Source organism: Canis lupus, chromosome 5, assembly GCF_003254725.2.
Source record: "Canis lupus dingo isolate Sandy chromosome 5, ASM325472v2, whole genome shotgun sequence".
In the NCBI taxonomy this organism is placed as follows: domain Eukaryota; kingdom Metazoa; phylum Chordata; class Mammalia; order Carnivora; family Canidae; genus Canis; species Canis lupus.
Window position 1 is genome coordinate 42436763 of NC_064247.1, and position 24763 is coordinate 42461525.

Consider the following 24763-nt stretch of genomic DNA (forward strand, 5'->3'; position numbering starts at 1 on the left):
GTTGCACATAAAGTTTAAGCCAAATAACTGGATGTGTCCTAGGCAAATGCTTTCCTCCCAGATGGGAAAAGGCTATTAATATATGGAGGGAATCGCATAACCAAGAGTGTGGGTAGGAAAAGCATCAGGTACCTTGGTACCAGGCTATCAGAAGTTCATATATGCTGTTAAACTAAAAGACTACAGTTCAATATAGAAGACCTTTCCCATCTTCCATCCATCCATCAAATCACTGCACAGGCCACTCTTACAGCATCCCTTTGGTATAAACACCTGTGACCTCTCCAATGGTGAGTGTATGGATGAGTGAACAAATGGAAGAGATACGTGCTTCTATGTCCATTCCTTTCTGCAGGTAACTGGGCCTTCTTTTCCCTCTGGGCAGTGGTGGTAGCCCTCCCCCCGCCCCCCTGCCCCCTCTCCCACTTGGCCAGGTACTACTCCCCTCGCCTCCACAGAGACCTACAGCAATAAGATGAGGGGTCCTATCCAAGGAAGACATCCTGACGTTCATCAGCATCATCTATGTGAGCCTGTGCCTTTTCCTATAGGGCCTATGGAGAAAGAAAGATAAAAATGGCTGAGTGGCCCTATGAGGAAATGTTTACTCCTCTTTTTCTACTTTGGAAAGGCAGGACTTGAGTCTATTTCTGTAACAGAAAGGCAGCTAAGAAGCTGGGGACAGTGATCTGATCCAGTGCACCAAGGCAAGCAAATGAAGAAAAAGACAGGAACATCAGGGGAATCTTTGAGAATTCCCAATAGTCATGTTCTGGTCTCTCCACCCTCAATTCTCACTCTGGTAAGAAGAGAGAGAGAAGACACAGGGTTAGAAACCTGTCCCTTTCTGAACTCAGTGCAAGAGGCCAAGCTGCTGATTATGTCAAATATGCAACAATTACATATCTGACACAGGTTCATGGCACTTACCCTTTTCCTGATCATTTATCATGAGCTTCCCACACAATTATAACAAGTCTCAGCATATGAAGCAGAGAAAGTTGAGTCTGGATACATGCACAATGCAGGTTTAGTTGAAAATGGTGTGTGTGTGCGCACACCGCACTTTGCACTGTAACACTGCCTGCCCTCAGAGGAGGGCTCGAGGACATCTTGGAGGACATGTTGGGAGAAAGCAGTGAGATATTATGGGCAATCTGAGAGACTTGTGAGAGCGAGAGGCAGGGAGAGCAAGAGAGAGTGAGAGAGATGTGCATGCCAGGCAGGACCAGGTGAGATGTTCGGGTTATTTCTTGCCAAGGGCTCTGATGTGAAGCCCAGCCCTGCTCTCTCCTAGTATACCATATGTCAGTCACCATAAAACAGTCAAACTCCATTTACAATGATCCTCTGACTGCACTTGGCTTTCCACAATGTCAATGTTGATGTAGAAACCAGGCCCAGGCACACTCGGGCCAGGGCTATTTTTCTAACTTTGCTTCATTAGAGTATGGATTGTGTTCTCTTCTCTGTCTTGAAATAGAGGTCCCTAAAATGTAAGAAACCTGACGCTTTCTCTCTTACATGCTGCCACTCTTTTACCCCAAAGCCCAGGTCCATCATACCACCAGCCTCTCTGTTCTTCCCCATCTCCATATCCTCAGCTTCTCCAAGTGAGGAAGCTGTAGTGGCTTCCACCTTCCAAGGGCAGGTGGGGCAGAGAGGAGGACTGTGGGCAACACGGCGCAGTGAAGGGGGCCCCGGCTTAGGGATGGGCTACCTAGCATGGTGCTGTGGCAACCAGCTGCATGACCCTGGAAGAGGCAGTTCAATTCCTCCCATAATTACTGAGTGCTTCCTACAGATACAAGGCTCTGGTACAGAAAATAAGGAAGTGTGTCTCTCAGTAACTCACAGCTCATTAAGAACATGGTCCTGTTCACACACAATCCTAACTCCAGGCAGTGAAAACTACTTCTCGGAGGCAGAGATGTGTCCCTAAAACTCACGGGTGGGTGACTGGAGAGATTCCTCCTCTCCTCTGGCTTTCATTTTCCTCATCTGTCAAAGGTGAGGGCTAAACTCAAGGACATCTCCAAGGACCCTCCCCACACCACACGACATTCACCATTCCCCTGGTCCCTCCAGATGCAGCCAGGGAAGCCCTCTGCATCTCTGGGATCAGAATATGTGACCATGAAGTTGGGTCTCCTGAGAATATACTAGAAATAGAAGTCAGGGCCAGGCATGTCCTCCATACCCAGGTGAAAGTAAACCTCACCCCACCCCAGTGGGTTCTTCAGACATAAGCTGCCTTTGGAGAATGAGGAAAAGAGGTGGCCTAGCACTTTACAGCCCCTTGTCATTTCTCTGCGCCAGCTGGGTATGCTCTGAGCACTCTGTCAACAGGTGTTAGCAATCCAACAGCGTTAGCACCAATCACACCACAAAGGTGTAAAGACTTCTGCTATCATTTATCCTGCCATACCAGAACTCTTCAAACATTAACCAGGCAAAGCTCTGGAATCCCTGAGCCAGTAGGGGTGCCTGGGCCCCAGCTCAGTTATGGGAACTGAGCCAGAGCAGCTTCCCCCACACTAAGCCTTCGACCCATGACTGGATACAAAAAGCCCAGCTCTGTCGGGGCGAAAAAAGCTTATCCTTGGTCGGTTACTGCTCTCTCCACGGACCATGTTAAGGATTAAATGTGAATCCAGTGAGAACAGCTAGCACTGTGGTACATGAATTCTCACCTCTGCATTTATCACAGAGATAAACTGATTCCAAAAAAAAAAAAAATGTACATGGCTACCTGAAGTAAGTGAACCTCAGGTTCCTGTCCCAGTGATGGCCACCATGGCCTTGGACAGTCAGCCTGATACCACTGATAAACACCTGCATACATCGATTACTAGCTGGGGTCTGGGCACCAAAAAGCACAGTCAGGCCACTATATCCTCACCAGTTGAGAGGAAGACAGGTACAACCCTAAACAGCAGGTTCAGAGGAAGCAATGCAAATCAATCGTATTATGTTAGTCTTTGAAGGGCAGCCCATCCAACCCCCTCTCATCCAGACAAAGGTATAAACAAAAGCCCAAAACGAAGGTTACCTGACAAGAGAGAGCAGGTGAAGTAGAAGCTGGGCTGGAATGCCAGCCTTGGAATCATGCCCCAAGACCCTTCTCCTCTGCTCTAAGACTGGGGGCTCCCGTGTGGCCAGAAGTGGGTCACAAGTGGGACTATACAAAGTCCTCCAAAGCCTCCATGGGCTCTGGGGAGTTTCGTTCCTCCTCCACTTGCACTATCCGGCACCTTAGTGTCCCATGGGCTTGGCAAGCGACACCACACTCATTGGATATAAACAAAACCAGGCTCACCAAGAGGAAGACACTCCTCTAGGACAGAGTGGAGAGCCCTCCCTCTTTCACCCCTCCCTGCTGCAGGCTGGCTGGACTAGAAGGACAGGAGGCTGTGCTGTTCGCAGCACCTTCCACTTTAATGAGTTTGTCTCAAGGAGCTGACTCGCATCAGAGCAACCATCAGAGTTCCACAATGCCAGTCTCCATGCTGCCAGGACCTGAGAGAAATCACTTTTCTGTCAGCCTGCTCTGCAGAAGGGCTGGTCCTTTCAGGCCCTCCCCTATGCTGACATTCCATGACTGCCTTGCTCTGAAAACAGACATGTAACACCAGGTGTGGTCTGTGCCATCAGGGACAATCTCTGGTGGCCCCATCTTTTTCTTTCCTCCTTTACGTCCCGCCTCTCACCTCTTCCATTCCTCAGACCTCTGTGTTGCACCTGCCTGCCAGTGGCCCCTGCGAGCCCCCCGCAACCAGAGCTGGGGAGAGAATAAGGGGTGGGGGGGAACAATGTGAAGGGGAGAGAGCCACACCTCTGGTCACTCAGAAGTTATACTTCTGCCAGGAAGATGGGCAGTCCTCCTCACCATCTCCACCGGCCTGGGCTAGGCGATGTCTCTCAGCCGTGCAGACCTGGCCCAGCTCACTTCCTTCTGTGAAACCTTCCAGGCAGAGTCAGCTACCATCCTCTGATTCCAGAACACTTTGCCTTAGCTCCCTTTATCATACCCTCTGTGTGGGTTAAATAATGGCCCCCAAAGCTATCCATGTCCCAATCCCCAGAACCTGTGCCTGTGACCTTAGCTGGCAAAAGGGACCCTGCAGATGTGATTAGGCGAAGATCTTGCAATGGGAAAGGACTCGCTTATCTGGTGGGCCCAAAGTCATCATGAGTGTCCTGTAAGACAGAGGCAGGAGATGTGACAGAGAGGAGCAAGGGAGGTGACAACAGAAGCAAGAGGTAGCCATGGTGTGAGGAAGGGGCCACAGGATGAAGAATGCAGGCAGCCCCTGGAATCTGAAAAGGCAAGGACACGGTCCCCCCTGGAGCCTCCAGAAGGAATCAGCTCTGCCCAGAGTTACTGATTCTGGACTCCCGACCTCCACGACAGTCAGGGAACAAGTGTGTGTAGTTTTCAGCTGCCAAGTTAGTGGTGATTTGTTAGGGCAGCCCACAGGCAGCAAGTAACACCTACCACATTGTCCATTATCATTGGTTCCCTCTTGCCAGCATGAAGCCACCTTGGAGTTCACTTCTGACATCCTTCAGGCATCCAGCAGATGTTTGTAAGTGAGTGACTCATCACCACATGCACAGGTACTGAACCAGCCCTTGTGAAGGATCCCCCCCTTTTCCTTAAGAAGCCCCACCTGCCTACTATCATTGCTATAATTTCACCAATGGAATCACTCCCTGGCTTCAGATTTCTCTCACCATAAAGAACATGCCTGCCCTGCCCTGACAAAGAAAAGATGCTTCTGAAAAAGTGTTTTGTGGAAAGAAGGGAGAGCAAGAGAGATTAAGCCACGAACACACTGAGCTGCCTATACACAACAAATACCATATCAGACAGCACTGCTCTTTTCCCAGGGAGTCCAAGGCAACAAACTCAGGCAGGGAGAGTAGGTGCAGTGGCAGTAGGGTCCTGGGTGGGAGGGTGGTGAGGGTTTAGGAGGTGAATGTGCAGGGACTCTGCCCCTGGAGGATTCTGTTGCCTGGCTTTGTGATACCCCTACAAGTGCATGTGCGTTTGCGCATTGCACGTGCGCATGTAAACATTCCAGTATCACTCACTTGGCTTTGTTTTCAACCCCAAATGTTTTCTGTTGCTAACTCCCATGAAATGACTTTCTTTCGACAGTTTTTTCCCTGCTGCTACTTAATTAGTTTCCTAACCAATTATTTCACGCTGTTCATTTTCCTAGTACCCGAAGTCATTTCTGTCTCTGCAAGAGGGAGCCACCCAGCCCATTATTGCAGAGTCACTCTGCAGGCCGGTCACATCTACTGAGGAGAAGTCCACTCATGGCCCTGAAGACCCCAACAAGGGTGCCAATCACATCCCATCCTTGGCTGCTATGCCAGCGCAGAGAGAGGGCCACAGAGAGCCCTCCACCAACTCAACAGAATTGTTGCTCCAACTATACTTCATCACCTACTCCTGTCACTAAAAGAGCTGCAAACACACGAAGGGCTGGGCAGATGGCACCCTAATGGACAACAGTCCACAAAATCATCTTCACCCTCCTTGTTAATTAATCATGGTCATCCAAAGGCCTCTCCACTTGGTACCTGAAGGCACACCAGGGGAGGCAGAAAAGAATGTGGGGACCACATTATGGTTCATGGACCCTGAACACAGGCAGACAGCTAATGGCTATTCTGCTGTCCCCGACTCACCACTTATGTAACTGGGAAAGAAGGAAAGCACCTTGAATGGTCCCAGTGAGACAGAAAGGCACTCACTGGACAACCTGAGGCCACCAAATCCTCAGTGCCAAATAAAAGGCAAAGAAGGCGGTTCTCAGTGGGAGGCCTTCTTAAAATGTTTACCACAGAGTCAGGAACCAGAGCCAAGAGGACAGTAGACCCACTCACCACCTGGTTGGCTTTGCCCACACCTGGGGATATTACTTAATGTTCCCTGTGTACAAGCAAATACCAGGCACTGTCCTGAGCTGCTCACTGTCCTACAGAGGGAGACCCACGAGGCCTAAGTGTCCTAGGGAGAAGGCACAGAGGAAGGGGATCACATGTGACCTGGTCTCACATGGGAATGGTACCTGTGTCTTCTCTTGGTTTTCATAAATGATTCAGGGTCACCTGTAGAGACTTCCTACCGCACCTGGCAAGTATTTATTTGTTCCCATCTACCTCACCCTCTCTACCCACCCATTCATTCCTCTATGTCCTCAATTCTTTCCTCTACAAGGCTCAGTCCATCCATGTAAAGGATTCTACTTCTGGAAGCAACAACCATTTGCACTACCCCACACTCAGGCCCCTGTATATAAGACAGCACCCCCCACCCCCGCCCAATTCCATTCCCCCAAGGGCAGCCCACAGGCTGCAGATCAGGACCAGGCAACCCAAGAACCTGGCTGCTTAGCCCACACCTACTGGTTGAGCCCTCGTGGTCACACTGCTAAACCCCAGCACAGGGTTTTCCCATGCATAAAATGGAGGTCTGGACCAGGTCATCTCTGAAAACCCCTCTGCCATAAGAGTCTGCTCTGTTTTTCATCCAAGCAGCCCCATGGTTAAGCACTGGTTGCTTCCATGACCTAGCTGTTTCATGTGTGAGATATGTCACCCAGGTCAGCATACAGAGTTGGAAATGACAAGAAAAAGCTACCAGAGGCAGAACGTGCACTTTGTAACAATGCCAGGCTCAAACGTCTTAACAAGCCCATGTCCCCAAGCTCCTCCCTGACTTACCTGAAAAGGAGAGGAGGGAAGGGTCTTAAAGCTTGGTCCCCATTCCAGAGAACAAAGTCTGTACTGAATCCCAGAGAGACACAAAGCAAATGTCCCTGCATCTATATGCTTCTTTCTAATGGGGGAAGTCTCTATGCATCATAGTAAATCAAACTTAAGGAAAAATGGAGTGTGTCACTTGACCACTGACCCCTGACCTTTTGACAACAGAATTCCACCATCAGCTGGGAAGAGTTCCCACTCCCACACAGGTTTAACTATGCTAGACCCAACCTTTCAAAATTATTTAAAGTTGGCTCATGAATATTCTAAGGCAAAGTGGCCAGCAGGAAGCCCAGAGGCCAAGCACAGGGGGCCCCCCTACAACCCATCCCTGATCCTGCTGTCCACTCCCTGCTGCTTAGGAACTACCATACAAACTCCACCAGGACTGCATCAGTGCCTCACCTTCCAGCCAAAGGATTGTGAAAATGTCACTCCCAAAGCAGTGGAAACTATTTCTAGTTGTTGTGACTAAGTAAAGATGGGATAAGGGACTCATCAAAGGCCCACATGTCTGGAAATCTCAAGCAGGTGGGGGCAAAAAACCTCCACAGCCTGGAATCACCTTCTGTGTAGAGCCCAGGTTGTGCCTACTCTGCCAGCATGCTGAGGCCCTACCCCTCTTCAGCTCTGTGCTACTAGTGGCCCAATTCCTGCCTCCCTGCTACTTTCCCCTTCTGGAAAACAGCAGCCCCCATGTGGGCCCCCAAGTTAATCTAGAAAGATGAGTACTGTTCACACATCAACCCACATTAGGAAGACACTACATCAGCAAATGCTTAAAAAAGAAATCCATTGTTTTGGAAAGATAAGTTAACTACAAGGTTGACACGGTAGAGGCACTTTGTCCATGCCAGCACCCAGCCTGGGCAGACACACAGATGATTCTGCCACAGGAGGTCCATGTAGGCAGGGCATATCCTTTAGTACAGTCGAGGGGCTGGAATTATTTCACAACTTTAACTCAAGTGGCACCAGACTAGATCCATGGTAAACCTTCTAGTAAGGTTCTAACGTGCTGAATTCCACTTCGAGTCAGAGGTCCTCCGGCCCAGTGTGACAGCAGCCAGAGACCCTGTGGAACATGGTGCATCCGCAGGGCATCAGGGGGGCTTCCCCTCTCTAACGGTTCCCTATCTCACTAAAGGGGCTGGGTAAGGAAACACTTCTCAGGTCAGAGTGCATTTGTGAAACTACCATGATCAGCACAGCAAACACAGGACTGGGAAGAACAGGTCAGCAAAGGAGGGGAACGAGGGGAAGCAGGCAGGGAGGAGGGCCCTGCTCAAGGCCGCCCTACCACAAACAGAGAAGTGGATTCAAACTCACATTTACTGCACTCCCAAACCAACACTCTCCCTACACCCTTTGGGCTCCTGGCACCTCGACGCAGCAGGCCTGCCTCTGTTTCCTGGTAGCCGAAACCATGTGGAAAAGAATGAAGGCCACAGCAAGGCTGAACACAGGACCAATTTAAAAATAAATCTAAAAACATGAGATTAATCCACAATATACCTTCTCAGGTTCACCATGTCACGCCTCTGCTCTCAACACGATAGTTCCCTGCATCTGAGGAAGCGTCTCTGCCTCTCAGCACAGACCTAGCAAGGGGGTCATCACTGCCTGGATTCTACACATCTCCAATGTACGTTCATACACCCCGATTGCAGGCCTGCAGCGAGTTCAATACACAAGGGCAACTACCCTCACGGCCAGTCTGTGGCTATAGACCAACTCGAGGGGTGGAAAGGATGCTGAGAGCCCAGGCTGGCCCTCAGCCAGCACCGTTCCCTCCCTGCATGCAGGAAGCAGATGATGGCTATGTCGGCCACTGCCAGACACAGTGAAGGACAGGACTGCTGGGGAAAAGAAACCTTCCTTCTCCTAAAACAGGTCTTACCTGTTTACAAATCCCAGTCTGTTGCTCAGACGTTGAGTGACCCCCACCATATCTCCAGGCCTGTTTTTTCATCTATGAAATGGATACAATATCAAGGCAACGTCACGGGGACCATGTTAGAGATCATGCCTGAAGAGCCAATACAGCACTGGGCCAAGGATGCTGCTCCTCCCCAATCTCTGCACAAAGCAGGAAGGTGGCCAATGTCCTCTTTTTCCTTTCAGAAGATGTCTCTGATCCCCCAAACAACCCATTGTCTTGAATACTATGCACATCATGGTTTGGTTCATGTGGGTCCCAACAGATTGAAAGCTTCACCACAAGAGGGACCTCCTTGTGGCCAAGTGTTTCTCCCCCACAGTTCTTTGCTATGGACACAACAGCCACAATGAATGAATCACACACATCAGCCTGCCTCTGCCTAGGAAAGCGCCAAGTAAGGAAGAAACAACCAGAGCTTCTAGAAGAAGTTCTCAAACATCAGTGACTCCTAAAAATCCCAAGGAGTGGTTATTTAAACTGGAAAGGTGGGCCTTGCCCTCAGGAGGTTCTTAGGAGAATGCCTGCCAACAGATGGGACGGGGCACAGAGCAAAAGGACCTCAGAGATTGCTCCTAAAGAGGAGGGCTAAACTATGCCACCCTTCTCATGGCCCTGGGCACCTGAGCACCATGCACCTGAGCACCATGCAGAGCTTTGACACCACCCTGAAGTGGCTGAAATGTGTCATGAATGAAGTAGGCGAAAGTCTTGAGATCAAAGTAACCTCCAGGACACTGTCTTACAGGAAGCAAACCCTTATAAAGGAGCCACAATCCTAATCTGTTGTCACCTGCCATCCTCTGAAGAATGTTCACACCAAGTTCACCTCTCAACAGAGACAGATGCTCTAAACACAGACACCCCAGCTAACTGCTCCGGCTAGACATTTGCATTCTATGGAATGGACAAACTCACGGCTGCCCCTGATACAGGCCTATATATGAGGACTAAGGACATGAACTAAGTTCAGGGTCCTCAACAGCACAGCCCCTACAAAGTCCCACAGCTCTGGTCTGTCCTGACTCTCAAGACAAAGAATGCAGAAAAGGTCTATACAATGAAAGGTGACCCTTAATACCACCACTTGCCACAGAGGTATGGTACAATCCCTCCATGATTTCCATGCAGGAGAAACCCAGGGTTAGTGTGTTTCAGGGCAGACAGGGAACATAATTAAAAAAAAAAAAAAAAAAGGCTCTGACACATGCTCCAACATGGATCAGCCTTAAAGATATTATGCTAAGTGAAATAAGCCAGACATGGAAGGACAAATATTGTATGACTCCACTTATATGAGGTACCTAGAGTCATCAAAATCATGGAGACAGGAAGTAGAAAGGGGTTGCCAATGGCCAGGGGGAAGGGAGACTGGGAGGCAGTACTCAGGAGGGACAGAGTTTCAGTTGTGCAAGATGAAGAGCTCTGCAGAAGGAAGGGGGTGATGGCTGTACAATGTGCTTGATACACCAGAAACACACTCTTAAAAATGGCTAAAATGGCAAGTGTTGTTATATATAGCTTATTATAATTTAAAAAGCAAAGACAAAAACTTTAGAGCATCTTTCTGCCTGGCTTCCAGGAGGGAAAAGGAAGAGCACATGAAAGCAAGAAACCAGACTGCCCACAGCTCATCAGGTACGGTTCCAACACAGCACCCCAAAGCCTCATGGTCCAGCACACACCACTGTGGCCTGCTTCTCCGCAGGACTTGCTCTTCTCTGAGAAAGCCTTCCTTCTAATAACCTCTGAGATCTAATAAAACCAGTACCTTAGCTTTACATTGATCCCCAAAAGTTCAAAGAAAGGTGGCAGAATTTGGCACAATCACAGGCAGATTACAGAGGAAGAAACAACAGCAGAGGAGAAAGAGGGAGAGGTTTGGGCTTCTAGATTATTTACTCTGTCTCCCACTGAAAAAACCAGAGACCCAGCCAAAGTGCTCAGGCTCCCACTTGTCTGTGAGGCTGCCCTGAGCCCACCTCACCTCAGCTTGCATTTGGGAAATTTCTTTTCCTTTTTTGGGAAATCTGTCTCTCCTCCACACCCACCAGTTACAGGGTACGTGGGTGTATCGAGAAAGAAATTTCCCAAAAAAGGAAAAGTGATTCCCAGAGGTTAGCCCCATCTCAGAACTGCCTGGAAGAGAAAGGCACTGGAGCCAGACTAGGCCTGAAGACCTAGCAGACCTAGCAGAAGTCTCTGACTATAGAAGCCTCTCAAAGAAGCCCTCAAGGCGGGCCCTGACCCAGGTGTTGCAGGGTCTCAGGGGAACTGCTGACAACAGCCCCACCCATGTTGGTCCCAGCCAAGGGGGCCTGGGACAGCCTTCCCCACTCTGCTCTCTGAAGCCTTCAGGAGGGTGTTCTCCCCTCTGCTGAGAAATCAATAAGAGCTGTAACACATAACATACCTAGTCCTTCTTCAGGAAGCACCCCAGCTCTCACCTTCTCCAAACACTGAGAATAGAAACTCTGCAGTAACCCATTTACAAAGTCGGTTAATTCAACTCAATACATATTTACTAGGTCTGCGCCACCCAAGTCCCAGGCCAGACAATGCAGAAAGATACCAAGAATTATCAGGGAACCCAACAATGAAAAAAAAAAAAGTTACAATCTAGTTGGTAAGATAACATTTAAACCAATGAAAACAAATAGTAATATTGTATAAAAGGCAAGTAACAATTTGAAACAGATTGTGACTAAGTGTTAAGGGAACAGCCAACCATAAAATGCTATAATGTATTACATACAGTAGATGAGCTCTGGAGCACTTGCCTGTTGGGAGCAGAGGGGAGAAGGCTGGGTTGCTCCGCAGGAGTGGTAGGATCAGCCCCAGTGGCTACAGGCTGCCCAGAGCTGCTACTCTTGGAGACCAACACCAAGATGGGGCCATGACACAGCATGGTGGTCTGAGCACAGCACAGGAGTGGGCCCCATATGCTCCCTAAGGTTAAGTGTCACACACAAGAGCAATTCTGCTAGCCCTGTGGTCACCTGATACACAAGGACAACCCATAGAAAGCCCTTCAGGCCAGGAAAAGGCCCACTCCTAATTCCATGCCTGGCACATAGCAAACTAGCCAGCTGGCTAACCCTGGCCCTTCACATCTCTCACTCCCAGGAAATCAGACAGGTGAAGCCTTTCATACCTTAAGAATAGGGGTGAAAACAAAGCAAGTCAAACTTATAATTAAAATAACAACAACAACCAAAAAAAAAAAACACCTTAAACCAGCCACTGACCAGATCACGAGAATTTCTCAGCTGTGGCACTGCTGACATCAGGGACTGATCATTCCCTGTTGTGAGGCCTGTCCTGTTCATCTCAGCACGCCCAGCCTCCACCCATAGGTGTCCACAGCTACTTTATTCATCCCTGCACAGTTATGAGACTCAAAGGAGGCTCCAGGCATTGCAAGGTGGTCCTGGGAAGCACAGTGGTGCCCAGCTGAGAACCATGGTTCTTTTAGGTTCTCTCAGAGAAAAATCTCAGCATGGCTGCATTCAGTTCACACATGAGCCTGCCTGAAAAGCTTTCCTGCTCCAGGTCTCAGGACTCTGCTAGCCAGAGGGAGACAGGCGTCCAGGCACCAGGAAAGCTGACCTCTGGACTGGAGCTCCAGGATTCTGGACTGTGCTCATCCAGGATGTGGCCAGGAAGAACATGGCCCAATATAGACCCCTTGGGTGGGACAAGTCCCTCCAGCTGCTGTAAGTAAGAGCCTACCTGCAAGGCCCAGGACAGTGGCTGCCAACGCTGACCCAGGCAGCTAGCACCAGACCACCTCTACCATCTGGCCTCTTCTCATTGGCAGCCCAGATGCTGCCTTGCAACTTTCCCCACAGGACTTTCCCAGCACAATGTAGAAAACAACTGAAATGTTGCTTTAAAGGTATTTCAATGCAACCACCACGGTCTTTTTTCACTCCTAAAATAATGCCACTGTCTTCCCTGGAGTAGCAGTGTATCTGCCCGTGGTTTGGGTGTTTCAACACTAACTGGCACACCAGGTCAGTCTCTAGCTCCAAGGTCATCTGCCAGAAAGTGGCCCATGTCCCCAAACTCTCAACTCTGGGCGTCCCCCACAATGCCCACTCTGTAGTCTGAGTTTTTCCCGGGGGTTCTTTTCCCACATCACTGGCACAGTCCCACCGCCACCCCAGCAACATGTAAAATAATACCCAACCAACATTCAGGTTACTGGGAGACCAAAATGTACCGCAAGGTGTCAGTACTCATGGCTAGACAGCCTCAATTATTTAGGAGCAGCTCTGGGGATGCAGTATGGACTCTGCGGTTGTGTAGACACAAAGGCGTCTGCAGGAGCCACCCTCTCTGTATTTGTGCGACTGAGCTGAAGGAAACAAAGGACTGGACTGGACTCCTGTTAGACATAAAGAGAGATTTCCTCACCCAAATAACTGTCTCCAAGGAAAGTCCAGGGAACTATATTTTTCGGGAAGGTCCATGGTCCAGTCAAGCCTGGATGTAATCCAGAGACCTCTGAGGCTCCTTCTATACTAGTAGTCTCTGCAGGACTTCAGGACAAGTCAGTCAGTCCCAGGGAGGACAGTGGAAACTTCAAGGCTTATAGGAGCCCAACTCCCACCCAGGGCTGCCACTTGTAAGATGGCCAAGTCAGGAAAACATAGAGGGCAGTGCTGGATCTGCCTCTAGGCCTGCCTCCAGGCCTGCCTCCTTTCACTGGAGAAATGGGTGTCCAAGGGAATCAGTCCCCCTGCTCCTTTTTCTAGCAAATTCTACCACCTCAATGGGGCTCATATCCAAACTACTCTGGGGATGCTCCAGGGCAAAACACGTACCACATTGTATAAATATACTCACCAGGAAGAATGAGAAAGAAGAAACTTATGTTTAAGAAGGAACCAAGGAGGTGATAGTTGAGATAGAAGTAGGTATTAATTCCACACCTAAATGTCATATCTGTTAATTCATCTGAGAAACCAAACAGAGGAAGCATCACTTCACCAAGATTAGGACACCCATGTGGAAATGGACTCACTTGTGGCCTGTTCACACAGCTGTAATGACCACCCTAAAATCCAAGTGTCCCAATAGTCTACAAGGTGCTTGGAGGGGACAGTTATCTCTGCGCACACCTCTGGAACCCTGCTCTCACTCCTCTAGCAAAAAATGAACTCTGGAGGGGATGGGCTCAGCCTATTTTACATGGTATGTCTAGGTTTTTAAGTACAGTCCCAATTACAAATGCTGCCCACATAATGCACAGACACACTTACAAACTCAAATGGAACAGGAAAAAGTACTTAAATCTTACATCTTTGATCTTTTAAAAAGCTTGGAATTTGGTCATACTTTAGTTAGGAAAGACCAAGCTCCTTTAGAGAAAAACTCAGGAGCAAAATGGATAGAAAAAGAAAAGCCAGAACATTTCCCCTGGTTGGTTTTCAGGTTCACCTCTGGACCAAGAACAGTAAATATCCATCCAGCCCAGGACACAGGGAGCAAACCAGGTGGCAGGAAGAAGCCAGATGCCCTGGCTTAGTGACTAAAAGAAAATTGACCCCATGGCCAAGGGGCCTCTGCAAGTCCAATGGGATAAGCGAGACCACCTGTAGCAACGAAACTGAGAAGTAGTCCTGGGACTACAGCACATGAATGCACATGTGCTCAACTTACACAAACACACACACACCACACTCTCACATGTGCCCAGGGGCCAGCCCCCACAGTCTGCTCTCCTTCTCTCTAACCAGGAATGCCCTGGTCACATCTGAGTCCTATCAGCCCAGAATAGAAGTGACTTCCTCCTTCACTACTTACTCTCACCTGTCACCACGAATGATGCCTCAAACCAAATGTCTGGATTTTCAGAACTATCTCTACCAGATGCCACAGGTTCTTCAAATTCCAGGTTCCCAGAAGAAGCAAAAGCGAGAGCTCACACTGGTGTGCTCACAGGCGACAGATGGAAAAGAAGAGGCTTAGAGGAGGCTAGAGTTACGGAGTGGACACAGGAGGACACTCACCATCTCATCCAGGGCGTAGCGCAAGAGGCCATGCTCGTAGAGGATAAAGAACCGCCGCTGCCATTTCTGCAATGGAGCACAGAGTGGGTGGTTAGGAGGGCTCTGGCCCCGATCTCTGCTTGCCCCGTATCTCACAAGCCTATGTCAAAGGAATGTGGCCTCCACAGCTTCCATTCCTGGGGCAGATGACAGGAAAAGAGGTACCCAGGCAAAAGAACAGTAATTTGTTAGATGGCAGTAGTCCAGCGGAGAGACCCAAAACACCCAGTGTTTGTCTGCACAAAGCTAGTGAGATGTCACAGGATGCCTGGTTTATTTTAACTGGAAAACTCCTGAAGAGCAGAAATGGTGTCTTGGTCACCTTTTTGTATTCCCTATGTGCCCAGCACATTTGGGTCCCAAATGACCCCTATGTGCCCAGCACAGAGTCTGTCACATAACATGTGTCGATATTTATTTGATGAACTGTATGGAATATGGAATAACCTAAGGATGGCACTGACTCCCCACTTCTGACAACAATCTAGGAAAATGCTATGAAAGGGCTGTTCTGATGAGCACAGGGAGTGGGAGACAGGGAAAAAGCCAGACTCCAGTGCTCACTGAGGATGAGCAAGCTAAGGAAAATCAAAACTGAGGAGGGAATGATTCCAATGTCCAAGCAGTGATGGACTGGCAAAGGAGGCCCCTCTGTACTCTCCAACCAAAGGACAGCACACTAGGGGCCAGTGGTGGGCAGAACAAAAGGGCATTTGCGCTTTCCTTTCTGTGATGGGGGAAACATGTCCAGAACAAGACACTCCTGGTCCTTGAATCCCAAAGATCATCACAAAGATCCATGACCTATTTTCAACATTTTAAAGACCCAATTCATATTATCACTGGCAATAAGGCCACAAGAACTAACTAAACTACCATGTCTCTTTGCTTTGGGCCAGAATTAAATCATTAAGAACCCTGTTTTTCCCACCAGAAGCTGAAAATGGCAATTTCACGTAACACAAAAAGAAAACAGGAAAGAGAGCTGCTCCCTGGTTACTGCAGGCACTGGAGTACCCCCATCGTCTTCCTGCCTGGAATGGAGGACCAGGATGCTCAGACAGCCTTGCAAAGGGGACCTGTAGATGGCTGGTTCCACATGGGGTATCCAGGAAGAGGCCACGTGATATCTTCCTGAGAAACATTTTCAAGGCTTCTTTGAAGATAGTGATATCTTTAAAGTCAAAACCCACATCAGAAGTAATCCTACAGACCCCAAACAAAACCCAAAGTCTGTGGGGCATCACAGCCCCCATCCCAGCCTGCAGCACTCAGGCCAGGGGGCAGCAGAAATCAAGAGGCAGAGCAGAGGATCTCAGGGAGCAGGGGACTGGAAAGGAGAGGAGTTGGAGCAATTCACTGGGTATGCACAGCAGCACCTGGAAAGAAAACATGTGGAAAAGGACAGATGGTATTTTAACTGAAGTCATCCAAAGGGGCTCCCTGGTAGAGGAACAAACCACTGGTTGGGGACAATGTCAGTTTAATCACCTCGATGCTCCAGCTCAGACCAAGCTGCTGCAGGCACCTGGACGCAGCAGGGACCCGCCATCGGCTGGAGTGCCCAGGAGAGATGGGACAAAAACAAAGCTGGCCTTCCAGTCCTTCCTCCTTTCAGCAGTGCTCATTTGCTGAGCTCCCAGACAGGGAGGACTGGAGGGAAGAGAGATGAGGAAGGGAGGGAATGAGGGAATTGGAAGCCTAATTAGCAAAATGCAAATGTTTGCTGTACTGCTTTAATGGTTTCTGTAGTGGAGCTGACCCAGGAAAACGGGAGGCACCCGTGTGAGAGCATCTCCTTTTGAAGGGTGGACCTGGCTCAACTAGGATCATTGAATCTTTTCCCGTAGGACCTACGAATTTACCAAATGGGGGTTCTCTGCTGATCCTGCCATCCCAGGATCCACTGCTGACCTCCCATCTCCCTCTTCACTCTGTCAAATCTGCCCTTAGATGGGCATGTCTCCATCCCTCCCACTTCAAGAATTCACTCTGAGGTCCTTACCCGAGACCGATGCACTGGGTTGTCAAAGTCGGTCCCATCTGGAGCCAGGAGCAGCCAGCCACCATAAATAGGTTTTGCCTGGAAGAGAAAAAAGAGGGTAGGTCATCAGTGGCCTTGGACCAGAGAGAGAACAGGTTCAACGGTCAAGTTAAAGTACTCCCTGGACACAGAAGTCACCTCGGCTCAGCACACACCAGCCATCTCATTCCCCAGCCACAGGCCGAGGCTCCCAAGAAAGCCGTCTGGGAGTAGGAGGCAGTGTCTGGTGTGGAGAGAGGAGCACAAAACCCAGCAGGACTGACAAACAGGAGAAGACAGGAACTCCGAAGAAACAGATGCCTCCCTCAAGTTCGCAATCAAGCCATGAAGATCAGGAAACGATGGTGTTTTCAATCACCACATGAGTGCCACTGTGTGCTGGGTACTAGTATATCACGCAAACAACAGCCCAACGCCCTCATTCTGATGGGACAAAACAAGGCCTGGCAGGAGAGACACTGCTTTAGCGATCACAACACTGGCCAAAGAATCAACAACTTCCTGGCTATGTGACATTGGGCTGAAAACTGTTTGGATTTCAACTGTCCTACCTGAAAGGAGGAGATGATAGTAATTGCATCTACACCTCATGAGACTCATGTGAGGACTGATGATAACATAAGTAAAACACAGCACAGGAATATAAAATGGTGCAGCCACTGTGGAAAAGTCTGGCACTTCCTCAAAGAGTTAAACACAGAAGTCTACTCAACCCAGAATTCCACTCGTAGGTATATACACCCGAGAAAACCGAAAGGTGCTCAAGTAAAAAACTGAATGTGAATGTTCAAAACAGCACTATTTACAATTACCAAAAGGTAGAAACACTCCCACTATACATCAACAGATGAGTGGATAAACAAAATGTGGCATATCCATAAAACAGAACAATCTTAGCAATAAAAAGGCATGAAGTCCAGGCACTTTCTATGACACAGATGAACCCCGAAGACATTACACCGAGTGAGAGATCCCATAGTGGACTATTCAGCTTACATGGAAAAGTCCAGAATAGGCACATCAATAGAAACAGAAAGCAGATCAGTGGTTGCCAGGACACAGAGGGAACAGGAAATGGGAAATGACTGCTAACAGGTATGGGGTTTCTTTTTGGGATGATGAAAACGTTCTGGAATTAGAAAGTGGAGATGGCTGAATGGCCTTGTGAATCTAACACTTTAAAAGGTTGAATTTTATGATATGTAAATTATATCTCCAAAAAATTGTATGAGGGAAAGAACCACTAAGCACAGTGTTTGGCCTATTAGTGCATAATAAATGTTAGTTATTAATTTTTTTAATGAAGTGTCCCCCACCCCCCAAGCCCCGGACAACAGGAGCTCAACATGAGCTGAGACTAGACAGACACTCTGGCTCTACCTCCCTTTTCAGCCATACTTGGCTAGTGAGAAGCAGCTGGAAAAGGCACAACCAAGCCAATTTATCCATTACCTTTTGGAGGGCAGTAACACAAATTAAAACCCAAATGCTGCCTACTTTTTATACACATGATTCCTCTCTGGGAAAGCCTTAGGGGTCTTCTTAACCTTCTTTTTATTCAACACATTCCAAACTGGAGCCCTGTCACATCACCTCATTTTATAGCTGTGGAATGTGTGATTCAGAGAGGGAAAATCACTTGCCAGAGGTCACACAGCATTCTTGGGTAAGCCAAGAACATTCCTTTTTCTGGGCTTCTGCAGGGTCTTCAAGGCCCCTAGGGGAAGCTCTGGCTCTTCCCCGTGAGGGTAAACAGAGTAGTAGGAGCTTTGGGCAAGGGGTGTAGAGTGGGCTGAAGAAAGGAAGTGAGAGGCTGGCCATGACGAAATACGGGGGTGGGTGCTGACAGGGAAACTGGGGTTAGAAGGACACAACCCGGGAGGACCACAAGGCACATGGAATGAAATTCTGTCTTGGAAAGCAGAAGTAAAGGGAGTACAGTCAGTTTTCTCAGCAAATACCGGTCCAGTAGCGCCCAGCCATTCCTCCAGCAAGCAGGCACACTCAGTGTCTCCCTATCACACCCCTCAGTGACATACAGACACAAGACAGAAACGTTAGGGCGAGAGGGTGATCCTGCACCAGGTGATTTCCCCACTTCACCTCTCAGCTTGGCGGTCCCTGAGATGTGAAATCAGGAGGTCAGACAAGGCAGTGTCTCCTCCATTTCTGTCTCGCTGTGACTATTCTACTCTCCCAGTCTCTGGCTGCAGGGCTTTGGGGAGACTTCATGTCACCAGCTACACCTACCCAACCCTTCCCCAAAAGGAGTAGCAGGAGCCCTGAGGGACTGGCACAGATTTCCTTGACCCGGCCAGGGTCTCATCACAACCTCTCACTCTCAGTTACTCACGTAACATCTACTCGGGCCTGCTGTGCACTGGGCCCACATGCTGCACGCCAGGGGGCCGGCACCTGCCTGAAACTGCCAGGCCTTTCTGGGACACACCACCCCAAAGGAGACTCTTCCAGGTGGACGGGCTGTTCTAAAAGTGGGAAGCTAAAAATTTACCCTGAGTAAATGTAAACCAGCGAGTCTCCCAAACTTTGGGAAGGGCAGAGGAGGACAGTGTCACTAGGTGAGTTTTCAAGGGACTCTGCCCCCCATCCCTAGCCATATTTGGGAAACTTCATTCAAAGAAACAGGGACAAAGGCTTAAAAGGGCAATGACCCAGGGGTTTGTAGAAAGGGAGTGGAAACATGCCAGACACAGCCCAGAGGGGGTAGCAAGAGGCAGCAGGCATAGGCCTGATGGGTAGGAGGCAGAGCAAGGAGCTCCTGAATCTGAATCAAGGGCTGACTTGGGGCCTACATCTGGATAACAACATGAACCTCCGATGGCCACTGTGCACCTCTAGGCTCATAGGAGAAAGGAAGGTACCTGCTCTGCACTGCTGCCCAAGTGAGCAAATGGGGGACGGGGCAGGAATAACCATGAAGGAGGTAAGGAACCCCCTCAGCACACATACAGGAGTGTGGCCCAGGTGAACTCTCTAAGCACAGGCATAGTTAAAGCAAAGGCACAGGGGGGTGAATGGCTGCGTTGTGGGGAAAGAGAGGAAGAAGCCAGGCTAAGAGTTTAAAGCAGCTCCTGCTGCTCCCTCCTTAAAACCCTTTAGCACCCAAACATCCAGACTAACCCGTTCCACAGGCTGGAGCACCATGCGCCGGGGTACCCCACTCTTTGACCTTCCTTCTCCTTGAATAACCTGTGGTCCTGATACAGCCACCCTGCCCTCATCCTGCAGGCACAGGCACGGCGTCCCAGGAAGTGCTGCTGCTTCTCCCACTATTTCTCTGGACTGTCCAAATGCCAATAGCAGCCCAGCCATGTCAGAAAGTCTGAAGTGCCCACCAGAACTGCTTCTGTAAGGCAGCAGTCCTCCATCTCTTGCCTCATCTTCTCTCCCAGGGCAGGACCTCTGACAGACCAGAAGACATTCCCACAATAACCTAAAATGCAGATTTTGAAACAGAAAACCCAAAAGGAAGCTGGCCCAAAGAAATGAGCTCTAGGAACTCAGTGGTATGCTATTTTGAGGTTGTTTCCTGGCCAAGAGTTAGGGGGGACTGGTGGGAGAAAGTGGGGATACAGGACAAGCAGCTATCTGTTCTCAACACTGAGGATCCAAGATGGGCTATAAGGACCCAAAGGAATGGATGGGGCTCTATTTCAAGCAGGCTACCCTGGAGAAAGCATACAGGTCCACACCCCATTAAGAGTCATCACATGAGAGTATCCCCTGAGCTATTTCTCTTCTGATTAAACTCAGCCTTCCGTCTCACAGACTCAATAAACCAGACGCTTTACTTCTGGCTGGTCTCTGGGAAGGGGCTGCTGGTGGTCTGGGCATCCTCCACAAGTGAAAGTCCTTTCAAAAACGGTCACTTGAAACTTCTGCTTCTTGGAATATAGGCTGACATAATTTCCGTATTCCTCCTACTAAGTACAGATAAAACTTTGGACACTGTATGTAAGAAAAACCTAAGGAGAGTCTGCAAGGTGGAGAGAAGACAGCAGAGAAGAGGGCTGGGGGCCTTGAGACCTGAAAAAACATGGAGATGTGTGCCCAGCTTCTCTTTTTGTCTCACTGGTCCAGACCAGGTACTGGAAGAATGAGCAACCTGGAGTTCCAAGAGGCACAAACAGACAAAAGCCCCAATGAAAACTGCTCTGGGAAGGAACAACCTGGTAAGACAGAACATTTTTAGATGATAACTGCTCTATTCTAGCCAGACATGCCAGGAGAGACTCAGCCCCGGCCAGCCCCACCCATGCCAGTAAAGACTCCCTTCCTACCCCTGCCAACTAAAAGGTACCCCAGCACCCCTACAGGAAGGTGTCAGGAGGCAAGGCAAGGAGCTGAGATTTTTGCTCCCCATCCAACAGTAACAAGGCCTCCTCCCTCTCCCTGCTGGGATAGAGTCCAAGGAAGACATGTGGGGAGCTGAGCTCTCACCCCTGCTCCACAGTAACAAGGAACCTCCCATGTCAGGTGTCAGTGGAGGCCAAGTGGGCAGCCTGGACTTCGACTTCCACCCGAAAGTAAAAGATGACAGCCCCCTCCAGCCCCATGCACCACCACTGGAATAGTGTCAGAAAAAGCCAACTAGAAGAGAAGGGTTAAACACAGTCACTGAAAATAACCCAAAAATGTCCAAGTTCTAATCCAAAAAAATCACCAGCATATCAAGAAACAGAAAGATCACAAACTGAATAAACAAAGACAAGAGATGCCAACACTAAGGTGACAGACAAGTCAGAATGATCTGATGGAAGGTTTTTTTTTTTTTTTTTTTTTTTTTAAATTTTTATTTATTTATGATAGTCACAGAGAGAGAGAGGCAGAGACATAGGCAGAGGGAGAAGCAGGCTCCATGAACCGGGAGCCCGATGTGGGATTCGATCCCGCGTCTCCAGGATCGCGCCCTGGGCCAAAGGCAGGCGCCAAACCGCTGCGCCACCCAGGGATCCCCTGATGGAAGGTTTTTAAGCAGTGATGCTGAAACGTTTCAACCAAAAATTATAAACGTGCTTGGAATAAATGGAAATACAGAAAGCCCCAACAGAACCAACACAAAAAAAGCAAGAGGAGATATAAAAGCCAAATGGGAAAAATAAATAAAAGCCAAATGGAAATTTGGAAACTAAAAAATACAATCAATGAAATAAAAAGCTCAGTGGATCAGCTTAACAGCAGAATGATGGGAACCAAGGAAAGAATCAGTGAACTGGAAGAAAAATAATAGAATTTACCCAACCAGGCAACCGAGAAAAAACAGACACACATTAATAAATAACAGGTCTTAGAGACCTGTGAACTATAATAAAAAAAACTATCATCTGTGTCATCAGCCTCCCAGAAGGACAAAAGGAGAGTAAGGAAGAAAAAGCATTTGAAGAAACAATAATAGAAAACTTACCAAATTTGGCAAGAAAGGCAACCAATAAATTCAAGAAGCCAAGTAAACACCAAAGGATAAATTCAAAGAAATCCACACCAAGACACCTCAAAATTAAATTTCTGAAAACTAAAGACAAATACAAACTCTTGAAAGCAGCAAAAGAAAAGTAACAACTTACACATAGAAAAAAACCAAATATGACAACAGTGGACTTATCATCAGGAACCTTGGAGGCTAGAGACACGTGGTACAATACTTTTCAAGCACCAAAAGAAAACTGTCAATCCAGAATCCTATACCCAGAGAAAATATCCTCAGAAATGAAAGCAAAATCTCAGATGAGTTCCTTAAAAAAATTAAAAATGGAACTACCCTACAATCTAAGAATTTTACCCCCAAACTAGGAAACCTCTAATTCAAAAGTATACATGAACCCCTGTGCTTACTGCAGCATTATTTACAATAGCCAAACTATGGAAGCAGCCCAAGTGTCCATTGACAGATGAATGGATCAAGAAATGTGGTATATATCTACAATGGAATATTACTCAGCCATAAAGAAGAATAAAATCTTGCTACTCGTAATACCATGAATGAAGCTAGAGAGTATAATAATGCTAAGTGAAATCAAGTCAGTCAGAAAAAAAACAAATACCACATGACCTCACTGTGAAATTTATGGAAAAAAAAAATAGTTAAAGGAAAAAAAAGATGAGAGGGAGAGAGAGAGAGAGAGAAACTAAGACACAGATTCTTGGGGATCCCTGGGTGGCACAGTGGTTTAGCGCCTGCCTTTGGCCCAGGGCGCGATCCTGGAGACCCGGGATCGAATCCCACGTCGGGCTCCCGGTGCATGGAGCCTGTTTCTCCCTCTGCCTGTGTCTCTGCCTCTCTCTCTCTCACTGTGTGCCTATCATAAATAAATAAAAATTAAAAAAAAAAAAAAAGACACAGACTCTTAACTATAGAGAACAAATTGATCATTACCAGAAGGAAGCGGGGATGGAAATGGTAATAAAAGAGCATACCTATCATAATGAAAATAAAATACAATTATAAAATTTTTTTAAAAAGATTCTCACATGAAGGTAAAGTAAGAGAATTTGTTAGACCTACTTAAAAAAATGGCTAAAGGAAGTTCTCTAGACAAAAGAAATGATAAAAGAAGGAAACTGGGATCATCAAAAAAACAAGATCATAGTAAGCAAAAATACATGTAATCAGGCCTTCCTTCTCTTGAATTTTCTAAATTATGTTTGGTGGCTGAAGCAAAAATTGTAACACTGTCTAATATGGTTCTAAATCATGTTGGGGAGGGATGCCTGGGTGGCTCAGCAGTTGGGCACTTGCCTTCAGCTCAGGTCGTGATCCTGGGATCCGGGATCAAGTCCCGCATGAGGCTCCCTGTGGGGAACCTGCTTCTCCCTGTCTATGTCTCTGCCTCTCTCTCTGTGTCTCTCATGAATAAATAAATAAATAAATCTTTAAAAAAATAAATCATATAGGGGAAATATGTAAGACAGTTACTTACATATGGGAGGGGACAAGGATGTAAAGAAAAGTACTACCTTTATTTCAACTGGTAAAATGACACTACCCGTAGACTGTGATAAGCTATGTACCTATAATATAATGCTGACAGCAACCACTAAAAATCTATAGTGAGAAAGATCACTACAGATAAATCATGAAATTTATCGTAAAAAGTGAAGTTCTAAAAAAAAAAAAAAAAGTTGAAGCAATAAGAAATAATCACAGAGAACAGAAAACAAAAAATAATTTGGCCTAACATATCAATAATTACATTAAATGTAAATGGTCTAAATATACCAATTAAAAGAGATTAACAACATGGATTTTTTAAAAATGACCCAACTACACTGTATAAGAAACTCACTGTAAATATAATGACACAAGCAGGTTGAAAGTAAAAGAGTAAAAAAGATACATCTTGCAAATATTAATCAAAGGAGGGCAGAACTGCTATATTAGTACCAAAGTAGACTTCAAAATAAAGAAAGTGGCCAGAGACAGAAACATTATATAATGACAAAAGGGCCAGGGCATCTGGGTGGCTCAGTGGTTGAGCATCCGCCTTTGGTTCAGGTCATGATCCTGGAGTCCTGGGATCAAGTCCCGCATCGGGCTCCCCACGGGGAGCCTACTTCTCCCTCTGCCTGTGTCTCTGCCTCTCTCTCTAATGAATAAATAAATAAAATCTAAAAAAATATTAATAATAATAACCAAAAGGAGAAATAGGTAAGTCCACAATTATAGTTGGAGACTTCATCAACACCCCTCTGTCAACAACTGAAAAACAGTGAGAAAATCAGCCAATACAGAAGGAATCAACACCATCAACCAACAGAATCTGACTGACAGTTACTAGAACAATCCATCAAACATCAGAATACACTTTTTTTTTTTTAAGTGCCCACAGAATAACTATCACAATAAATTATATTTTGGGCCATAAAACAAACCTCAATAGAGTCAAAGCATTGAAATCATAGAATATGTCTCGGATCACGATG

The 24763-nt window shown here is 47.6% G+C and overlaps 1 protein-coding gene across 13 annotated transcripts in view; it reads right to left on the reverse strand.

The window, feature by feature from the left end:
• The window catches only part of LOC112647230 (myosin phosphatase Rho interacting protein), a 148665-nt gene that overhangs the window by 98828 nt on the left and 25074 nt on the right, over window positions 1–24763 (reverse strand). For all 13 annotated transcript variants that reach the window (XM_035716926.2, XM_049109511.1, XM_049109509.1 and 10 more), the window contains exons 2-3: window positions 16784–16861; window positions 14740–14805 (exon numbers count right to left, since the gene is read on the reverse strand). In XM_035716926.2, coding sequence (XP_035572819.1) covers window positions 14740–14805; window positions 16784–16861 — 144 coding nt within the window. The remainder of the gene's footprint in view (window positions 1–14739; window positions 14806–16783; window positions 16862–24763) is intronic.